The sequence below is a fragment of the Sinocyclocheilus anshuiensis genome, unplaced genomic scaffold, assembly GCF_001515605.1.
Source record: "Sinocyclocheilus anshuiensis isolate Anshui unplaced genomic scaffold, SAMN03320099.WGS_v1.1 scaffold152, whole genome shotgun sequence".
NCBI classification, from domain to species: domain Eukaryota; kingdom Metazoa; phylum Chordata; class Actinopteri; order Cypriniformes; family Cyprinidae; genus Sinocyclocheilus; species Sinocyclocheilus anshuiensis.
Genome location: NW_015555781.1, coordinates 3,779,302 through 3,790,355, shown reverse-complemented (window position 1 = coordinate 3,790,355; position 11,054 = coordinate 3,779,302). Strand labels below are relative to the sequence as shown.

General features: G+C 41.2%; 1 protein-coding gene across 1 annotated transcript; it reads left to right on the top strand.

The window, feature by feature from the left end:
• Window positions 1-613: 613 nt before the first annotated feature.
• LOC107674615 (serine protease 46-like) lies at window positions 614-2,367 on the top strand. The gene is made up of 6 exons (XM_016468641.1): window positions 614-733; window positions 830-1,052; window positions 1,187-1,316; window positions 1,408-1,652; window positions 1,751-1,851; window positions 2,002-2,367. Exons 3-6 carry the CDS (start codon window positions 1,225-1,227, stop codon window positions 2,272-2,274), a joined length of 711 nt encoding a protein of 236 aa, XP_016324127.1. The 5' UTR covers window positions 614-733; window positions 830-1,052; window positions 1,187-1,224; the 3' UTR covers window positions 2,275-2,367.
• The last annotated feature ends 8,687 nt before the right edge of the window (window positions 2,368-11,054 follow it).

The window sequence follows — 11,054 nt, the reverse complement described above, 5'->3', positions numbered from 1 at the left end:
AGATTGCAAAGCCCTATTGCGCAATTGAAATATTTTTAAATATCAGAAGCATTAAATGAAACCAAACGCATTGTTTAAATCAGTGTTATTTTAGTATCACTGAATATTTTTTGTAGCTTTTATTAATAGTTTGAATTAGTTTTTATTTTTAGAAGTTTTAGTAATTTGTAGTAAGTTTTTGTTTTTGAAATATGTCTATATGGTTTTAATGTATTTTTATCCATTGATTTTATTCAAGACAACTTTTTTTTTTTTTAAATGCAGAATTGAAAATAGTTGGGTTTGGTTAAAGTTGTAACACAAAAGCATATATAATCTCCGAAACATTATTATGAGACTCTTGGTGAGAATCCATGGCAGAGTTATTATAGTCAACTAAAACAAATGTTTATTACTTTAAATTAAATAAAGTTAACTGAAATAATATAAAATTAATTTCATTTTTATTTAGTTCAAATTGAAAATGGAAGTAAAACTAAACAGTGTTTAAAAAAAAAATTTTTTTTAATTCTTTTTTCTGGTATAAAGATCAGCATATTACTCAAATCTCTGCCTGTCTTTTGAGCATTAATGATGAGTTTTTCTCATTCACTGTTTCGCACAACAACAAATCCTACAGGAGGTGGATGTGCCCGTGGTTGGAAACAGTAAGTGTAACTGCCTTTATGAAGAATCAATAACAGACAACATGATGTGCGCTGGACCGTTGGAAGGTGGAAAAGATTCTTGTCAGGTATCGACAGTACATTGCTTGTACTATTTAATGCAATAATAACATTTTATACAATTTATATATACTCATATATATATATTTTCTTTTACTGTACAGGGTGACTCTGGAGGTCCAATGGTCATCAAACAGGGCTCTAAATGAATCCAGGGTGGCACTGTGAGTTTCGGTGAAGGTTGTGCTCAGCCTAATTTTCCTGGCGTGTACACCAGAGTGTCTAAGTACCAAAACTGGATCAATCAGCATGTCGGCTTGAATAATACGGGTTTCATCCATTATGCCTCCACTACTCCCATTCACAGTGAGACCTGTCCTACTCAACGTATGTTCCTTAATATGACCATGACAAAGCAAAATGAAATTGTCCATCATTGAATTGGTCTTACAGCTTGCTTACACTTCCCCTTTAGCTGCCATTTACATCTACCTCTCCTCCTCTCTCACTTTTCTCTCCAGCGCCATTGTGTGAAGGTTCTGCAGGTTTATGGCCATGGATGGCTAGTGTAACTTATAACAATTATCCGATGTGTGTAGGAACTTTGGTCTCTGACCAATTCGTCATGACCTCTGCTAGCTGCTTAGCCAGGTAATCATTTTAGGAAAACTTCATTTTATATGAAATCAGTTACCTAAAAACTGATAACTTGTGCCCTCACATTCAACATCTCATTTTTCAGATTCATGGGTATGAATGGATGGGCAGTCGTCCTCAATGTTGTCCAATGGGGATGCTCCAGCATGCCAGTGGAAGTTAATGTGACAAATGTCTTTTTCAATGATATTTTTGGCAATGGTGTAGCACTCCTGCAATTGTCTCATCCATTTAATCAAGTTGGCAATTTAACGGTTGACATGTATAGTCCAAGCTTTGGCCCTGGTACTCAATGTTCAGTAATTGGTTGGAGCCCAGCAGAAGTTATGTGTGAGTTTATATAATCACTTATTCAGACTTTCTTTGTCAATACATTCAATGACATCTTAAGTTTGTTTCTTTCTAATCTGTTTTTCTTTCCTCTTAAGTAAACCTACCTTTTCAGGAATTCCAGACCACCATTGTAAACTGCGATCCATCAGACACCACAGAGATCAACATCTGCACAGAGGGTTTGAACTTTCAGCAGGTATTTGCAGAGTCCTTTTCAGTCCTTTTCAGTCCTTCAGGCTTGTCGTTTGATTTCTCAGACTGAAACAGATTTGAGTTACTGCGTACAATTATAATGCTTCCTAGAAATGTACCACTGTATGTTTAGTATGACGTTTGTCTCATTCGGGACGATAACGGCAGTCCTCTGCTGTGTAAAATGGGCGACATGTGGGTTCAGACTGGTATTCTGTCCATTCCCCCTGGCAGTGAGATCAGCCCATACTCCAACAGCACTTCATCCACAACAGTCTTCATCCAGACCTCTCCCTTCTCCTTCTTCCTGACTAACACTATCTACAACATCCCATCTATTCTGGATGGGGCAGAGTCATTCTCGCCCCTCTCTCTCACCTACATCCTTCTGCTCTCTCTCCCAGCACTCCTCCAGGCCTTTTACTGAAGCAGCCATCTGTCACTTTATCAAAGAATAAACATATTCAGTACATTATATGGGACATTATAGGCTATTTGCTCTTGTATTCGATATATAGCTATATACATTTTTAATTTTAATAAATAAAGTAAGTAAAGTGGAATCTTAAAACTTTGTATATTCCAAATAAAAAAAAAGTTTTGTTTCTCAATTTCTGTAACTCACACTCTCTGGTAAATGAACTCCAGAGTGTATTACACCTAAAATTATACAATTTAGATAAATTTGTGCTTATGTAAATCTGTCAGCACTACTTTAAGTATGGGTGTCTAAGAAGTCAATGTATCGTCCATAATAAAGCTGTTCATTGTCCTGAAACCTGAAGAGAATTATCCATTTTTGAGCCATGGGTTCCCTCGGGAATTTCCTACGGGTTTTGAGAGATTAATGAGTACTGTAAGGTCTGTGGCTAACATGAAAAGAAATTATTTTGTTAATAAATTATTAATTATTATTTTATTAATTAATGATTAATTATTTTATTAATACATTACAGTCATACCTTAACTGTGAATTTTGGAGCCACTTATTTTTATACAGTATACTTATAAACTCTGAATTTCTAGGCTCTCATGAATATTAGTAAATCCCAATAAGATATTTTTCAAATATTAGTGCAAAAAAAAAAAAATCAGTGCAGTGATTACTTAAAGACACTGAGAGTAATAAACTACATTATTCAAAATATACACATAAAAATAAAGCTTCTAGTTAAAACCAGAACACAAAATAACCTTTATAAGTTCAGAATGAACTTTTTAAAACCTTCTACTATCTAGAAACGGTGGTACCAAGGTGGACCCAGGTTGTGGTACATGTCTCTTTTTGCTGTGAAATCTTTAACGATTTTTATAAACTAACATAAGAATCATTTTTATATTGTTAGTAATATTTCAAGATGAATACTTATGGGACTGAAGCAACATAGTTTACTTGATTATCCATACATCATTTTTTTTTTAGAAATCATTTGAGTATGTTTGATACAGGCATTTGAGGAATGTTTATCTGTTCATCTCTCAATCATTATTGTATTGCATAACATTATTTGAGTAGTCCATATGTGGGACTAAACGTCAACTTTTTGATTGATGATGACCTCATGACCTTTCGTGACCTCATCAGACTGATCAATTTTGAAGAGTGATGGGTCATAAATGAACTTTTAGGTGTATTTTTTAACTCTCACATCCGGTGGCATCTGCTGACCACATGTGGGGTATTCGGCCGCATTCCATCACAGGATGTGCTATGGTCTCTCCCCCTTCTCTCTCTCTCTATGGGGATGTGAGAAAGATATTGGTTGATTTTCAGGACAATATCAAAAATAAGTAAAACAATACTCAGAGACAAAAGCATATTGTGGGCCTCGCCATGTTCTCTCTCTCTCTCACACACACACACACACACACACACACACATACACATTCAAATGTCCGAGTAAAAGGGTCTTATTCTCTTCTTTTAAATGCAATGAGTACAAATAAATTATGGGATTACCAAAGACTGTAGAATACCCAAGACGTGTCTACTATAGTTTTGAATGGGGGAAAATGCAACGCTTAACATGGCCGCTCAATCGCAGGAAGCCCCGCCTTCTGAATGTAATGCTGCGTTCCAGGCAGGTTTTTGAACCCGTAAGTCACGACTTCAAACCACGACTCACGACTTCGTAGCGTTCCAGGCAAGTCACGCCAAACTGCCTGAGCGCAATTGTAATAAACAAATCCATCATTAACCCTTTGAGTGGTACGGTCCCACAAATGGGATTTTTATTTCCGTGCCCCTGGGAGTATGGTCCCACATATGGGATTAATGCTGCGTTCCAGGTTTTTGAGCCCGTAAGTCACGACTTCAAACCACGACTCACGACTTTGTAGCGTTCCAGGCAAGTCACGCCAAACTGGCTGAGCGCAAGGAATTGTGGTAGCTAGATGTAAACAAACTTCTAGAATAAACAGATTATTTTGTTACACAAGTATGTCATTTGCACTACCCCCTGTATAGGCTCTGTGCACAGCTGCAGTCTTGACAGAAAGGGGCTGCCATTGTTGTTTCGCGGGCTATGTGACGTCAGAGCGCAGAACTGGGAGTACATCGATCTAGTACGAGTTAAAGGTGGGAAGTCACGGGTTTGACTGCCATTCCAGTGCACTTTCACGTGTAGAAGGTTGGAAAAACACGGATTACGGGTTGCCTGGAACGCGGCATAAGAGCCCGTCGCTAATCAGTGAAGTCAGCGCATCACTGCAGCTGCCGTTAGAAGCGTCCCGGTTGCTATACAGTCAGCGTTCTGAGACGTGCGGTTAGGACTGCGCATGCGCATTGGCTGATCTAGCCTGAAAAATAAGCTTTTTATAACGCTATTTGAGCAAAAGAAACTACATTTATGACACAGTTGTTGTCAGATTTCATTGGTGATTTCAAATATGAAATTTAATCGTAAGCTTATTGAACAGTTTGGGAGAATTTAATGTTTCCTCATACAAAGTGATAGGAGCTGCACTTGCATGTCCAAGAGGCGTTTCAAAGATGGCCGCCGAGTGACATGTGTAAGGTCCACGCACTTGGCCCAATGAAGGTATCCAGCGAAGACCCCGACGTCGTGGTGGCCTACCTCTCCCTCGGGGCCCAGGGCGATCTAGATGAGTGGAGTGAAAGGCTTACAGCAGCGTGGGATCGAGGATGTCAACTCTGGGAACCCATGAACGTTCCTCTGGCCCATAGCCTTCCCAGTCCACAAGATATTCTAAGAGACCACCACGGCGCCGGGAGTCCAAGATCTCGTCGAATTTGTAGATGGTACCTGGATTAACGATAGAGGGGGTTTTTCCGTCGGGCCAGGCTCTGTGGAGAGAGAAACAGGGGGATGGTGAGGTTTCAGCAGTGATACATGGAAGGAGGGGTGAATCTTATACTGTGGAGGAAGTTGGAGTTGATATGTGACCGGGTTTATCTGTTTGAGGATGGTGAAGGGGCCAACATATCTGGGTCTGAGCTTCTTGCAGGGCAGGCACATTCTGATGTCCCGTGTTGACAGCCATACCTTTTGACCCGGTTGGTAAGAGGGAGTCTCAGCCCTTCGAAGGTCTGCGGTAGTCTTGCCCCTGCGCACTGCCCGCTGAAGCTAATGGTGAGCTGTGTCCCAGACCCTCTCACTCTAATCGACAGAAGGGACATCCGACGGTTCCCCGGACCAGGGGAATAGGGGAGGCTGGTACCAGAGTACGCACTGGAAGGGAGTGAGTCCAGTGGATGGCTGATGAAGGGAGTTTTGCGCGTACTCTGCCCAGCCTAGGAACTGGTTCCAAGAGTTCTGGTGGCCATGGCAGAAGGTTCGTAGAAAACGCCCAATTTCTTGGATTTTCCTCTCCGTCTGCCTGTTAGACTGGGGATGGTATCCTGACGAAAGAGATCTTTCAGCAGCGAGATGGTGCTGTTGGCCCCTGGGTGGCCAGTGCCCAGAGAAGTGTGAACGGATTGAATCAGGGGAGTGTGTTGTGCTATGGTGACATACTGTACTCCTTGTGGACAGCCCGGCGGAGTGGTAGTTGAAGCATTGGCGGAGGTAGCTGGATTATTGTTCCATTGGATGGGGCTTACGATGATTTCCTTGGAGAGAATGGATTCTGGTTCCTCACTGAACTCTTCAGGAGCATGAAGACGAGAGAGAGTGTCCCCTTTCACATTTTTTGGGCCTGGACGATAGGAAATGGTAAAATTGAATCTAGTGAAAAAGAGCGCCCATTCTTGGGGCCTGGACGATAGGAAATGGTGAAATTGAATCTCGTGAAAAAGAGAGCCCATGTTGCCTGACAAGGATTGAGTCTCTTGGCGTCTCGTAAAAACTTTAGGTTTTTATGGTCAGTGAGGACACTGAATGGATGATGTGCTCCCTCCAACCAATGCCTCCATTCCTCCAGGGCTAACTTGATAGCAAGGAGTTCCTTGTTGCTGATATCGTAATTTTTCTCCACCGGGCTGAGTTTACGAGAGAAGAAGGCACATGGATGGAGTTTGTCTGGAGTCCCCTGCTGTTGTGAAAGCACCGCTCCTACTCCCGTAGTGGAGGCGTCCACCTCCACCACGAAGGGCTTGTTGGGGTCTGAATGGATGAGGAGCAGTGCAGAGGTGAAAGCTTTCTTCAGGGTTTCAAAGGCTTAAGTGGCAGCTGGTGACCAGGACAAGTGGTAAAACACATATAAGGGAATTTTGTCAACAATATAAGTATTATTCAACTTTGTGTTTAAAACGGACTTTGGAGTGTCTTGAAAAAGAAATTCTAATCATTGAAGGGAACGTGATGAGACAACCTTCTGTTAATTTACAAGAGTGGTCTGACAAAAAGTCAAAGTTGAGAGAAGTAGGTTTTTGTCAGTAAAAGATATGGACGGTCCTACCTCATTCTTTTTTAACTTGGAGCACAAAAGTGTTCAAGAAAAAAAGATGTATAGCTTGAAAAATAGTCATGGTCATGACACAAGTGATCCTATAGAAATGCCAGACTGGTAGTAGACTTTTATTCTAAGTTATAACTTGAAGCTTTGCTGTCTCAATTAGAAGAATGGTGTAGCATTTTAGGAGATTTTTTTCACCTGCAATTTTTATTTATGGTCCTAAGTATAACAAAAATAAAAAGCAGAACCACGTGATGATTAACTTTTTGTTTGGGCAGGCAAAAATGGCAATCTGGCTATCACGTAAAGCTAAATTAAATGGTATGGGGTCAATTTATGAAGGTTTAATAACCTGCAATTTTTATTTATGGTCCTAAGTATAACAAAAATAAAAAGCAGAACCACGTGATGATTAACTTCTTGTTTGGGCAGGCAAAAATGGCAATCTGGCTATCACGTAAAGGTAAATTAAATGGTATGGGGTCAACTGATGAAGTTTCAATTTTAAAGGGTTTAATAAAATCAAGGTTAAAGGTGGAATATGCTTATTATCAATTGGTTAAAGATATCGAGACTTTTAACTATATTTGGGGGGTGAACAAGTGTTTGCGTGAAACTGACATTGATGGTTCTTTGCAAATTTATGTTTAATTGTATTTTATTGAGATGTTTTTGGTTTGGTTTTAAACTTGTTGTTTATTTTATTATGTAATGGTGGGTATTTTGTGTAGATCTTATGTAATTATGTAATTTTTTAAAGGAAAAATTGTAATTAAAGATATGTTTAAAGTCAAAGTCTCTCTCTCTCTCTGATTTTTTTTTTTTTTTTTTATATCTTGTTTTATTTCCATTTAGTGTTCTGTTCTTTTGGATCTTCTTAAGATTTTGTACTGCCTTATTGTATTTGTGTTTTCCTGCGCAATGTGAACTTGCCTCAAGAATCAGTTCACTTCCAAAATAAAAGTTCTGGAAGTGAATCATGTAGAGAGCCCTTTGAAGCAGCATTGAAACTGCAATTTGACCTTCAAACCGTTGACCACAATTTTGGTCTATTATATGGAGAAAAATCCTTAGAAAGTTTCTCAAAAACCTTAATTTCTTTGCAACTATTAACATGATAACGTCTTGGATGGCATGGGGGTGAGTAAATTATCAGTAAATTTTTATTCTTGAAGTGAAGTATTTCTTTAAAGGGTTAGTTCACCCAAAAATGAAAATTCTGTCATTAATTACTCACCCTCATGTCCTTTCAAACCCGTAAGACCTTCGTTCATCTTCGGAACACAAATTAAAATATTTTTGACCCTGCATAGACAGCAATACAACTGAAATGTTCCCAAGACCAGAAACGTAGCAAGGAGATCTGTAAAATAATCCATGTGACCTTGGGGGTTCAACCGTAATTTTACGAAGCTACGAGAATAATTTTTGTGCGCAAAAGAAAAAAAAATAATGACTTTATTCAACAATTCGTCTCCTCCGCCTCACCCTGTAGCGCCATTTTGGAGAGTATCCACTGCACGTAAACAGCATATGCTGTTCTGTGTCAGCTGCGTCAAACTGTTTGAATCCCTTTGACCTAAACTATTTACTTGAAGAACTAAGATTTTAAGTTAATCCATTTAATCCCATTTAAATTAAGGTTTTCATTTATAAAGCTCTTAAAATGTTACTGACTGGTGTTTTAGTGAATATGAAATATGGAAAATGGAATCTGGAATCTGCAAATATGGAAAAAATAAAGGGTCTCAATTAAATATGTGCGGTGTCACATGGTTAGTGTAAATTGTTACATGACCAGAGCAGTTTACTTCCTGTTTGCACCATGAGAAGATGATGGCTGCATCAAATCTCCAAAACAAAAGGCTAGTAAAGTACGTTAACATAAAGATATGACAGAGATTTTTGGTACATGTTATCTTTAAGGTATCTAGCATTAATATATGAATTCACAATAATTGTTGAGTGTGGTCATAGAATGAGTAATCATGTTGATGGCAATGATTGTGACCGGTGGCGGTGGGATAACAGTGCATTTAGGTATTGTGTACTGTCCAGTCTAGGGTTGGAGAGATCGATGACAAAAGATAAAACTGAAATAATAAGTAGCCTAACGACAGTTCCTCCCCTCCTGTCTCAGCTTACAATAACCACAAAGTTTTTGACTCGTAAGGCTTTTCTTTATTTTCTTCGTAAACCAATAATTAACAGAAGCATCTCTTCGGAAGGGGTTTCAGGCCAAAACAACCAAAAAAGGAGAACTAAGTTTTTAGAAAAGATTAACTTGCCTAACAAAGAAAATTACAAATAAAACACAACAACCTGCCCTAGCTCCCCAACTAAACATAAACAGGAGAAAACGCTCCGGTTACTGACGTAACCTCGGTTCCCTGAGATAAGGGAACGAGCGTTGTGTATGGGGAAACTCCTGTTTACACTGATACTGAAGCCTGATTTGTTCACGTTTGTGTAGCTGCACAAACCAATGGCGCTCTAGCCCACTAGAATGGGCGGAGCCAACCCCTATATAAGTCGGCTCAGAGCGCCATTTCATCAGAATCATTCGACTGAAGCGACAGTCATCGATTCGCATGCAGCTTGTAGCACGGCAAGTGATACAACGCTCGTTCGCTTATGTCAGGGAACCGAGGTTACGTCAGTAACCGGAGCGTTCCCTTTCGAACATTCTCTCATGTTGTGTATTGGGAACGCATCCAATCACGTCATGCTAAGAGCAGATATAGAACTACCCGCTCTGCGAGCCCAATCTAGGAGCACTTAATTAAGGACTCCAAAGAACATGAGCCAAACTGAGTCCCAAGCACTGCTGAGGACTACAGATATAACTAATAACCTAATAACTAATAATAAATAAAGTGATAACGGCTCACAGCGCCATTTCATCAGAATCATTCGACTGAAGCGACAGTCATCGATTCGCGTGCAGCTTGTAGCACGGCAAGTGATACAACGCTCGTTCGCTTATGTCAGGGAACCGAGGTTACATCAGTAACCGGAGCGTTCCCTTTCGAACATTCTCTCATGTTGTGTATTGGGAACGCATCCAATCACGTCATGCTAAGAGCAGATATAGAACTACCCGCTCTGCGAGCCCAATCTAGGAGCACTTAATTAAGGACTCCAAAGAACATGAGCCAAACTGAGTCCCAAGCACTGCTGAGGACTACAGATATAACTAATAACCTAATAACTAATAATAAATAAAGTGATAAAGTGAGCCCTCACCCCTATGGGGCATTGCAAGCCTTCTGAGGCATAAGCCAAGGCTATAGCATTTACTATCCAGCAGGAAAGTCTTTGCTTCGTAACCGGCAGCCCTTTACAGCGGCCTCCAAAGCAGACAAACAGGGCCCTCACTGGGCAGAGTGGATTGGGACCCTGCTCACCGTCTGCAGCGGGGAGCGCTAGAAGGGTAATAACCTGGGCTCTAAACGGAGTTGAGAGCAACTTAGGTACATAACTGTGTCTTGGTTTGAGGACGACCTTACAGTCATTAGGCGCACACTCCAGACAGGAAGCACTGACTGACAGTGCCTGCAAGTCACCCACTCGCTTGACCGACGCTAATGCCAAAAAGAGGGCAGTCTTAAGCGACATGGGCCGCAAGTCTGCCGAATGGAGCGGCTCAAAAGGCTGGCCCTTTAGGGCCCTCAGGACTATGGATAAGTCCCAGGTCAGCACGGTCTGAGGGCGAGCAGGATACAATCTCTGGGCGCCCTTCAAGAACTTAATGACCAAGTCGTTTCAGCAGACTGACTGGCCAGCTTTGAGGGAATGATTCGCTGCGATAGCTGCCACATAAACTTTGAGCGTGGAAGGGGCACACCCGTTATCCAGAAGCTCTTGTAAAAAGGACAGCACGTGGGATACGTCACAAGATACCGGGTCCAGGCTTCGTGCTTCGGCTTCACTGAAGACTGACCATTTAAGAGCGTAGAGCCGTCTCGTAGACGATGCTCTAGCCTCCAAAATGGTGTTGCACACTCTCGTTGAGAGCCGCAAAGGCTCCCGTCGAGGTTCCAGACATGAAGGCTCCACAGCTCCGGCCGGGGGTGCCAAATCATGCCCTTCGCCTGTGAGAGAAGATGCCTCCGTAATGGTATCGGCCACGGGGCAGCTGCTAACAGCTGCATTAACTCGGGGAACCAAGTTTGGTTCCTCCAAAGTGGGGCCACCAGGAGGATTGAGCAACCGACTTCCATGACCCGCCTGATGACCTGAGGAAGCAGGGCAATCGGGGGGAAGGCGTACAGGCGAGATCTGGGCCAGTAGTGGGTAGGGTTGGGTATCGTTTGGTTTTTTTTCGATACCGGTGCCAAATCTGTACTT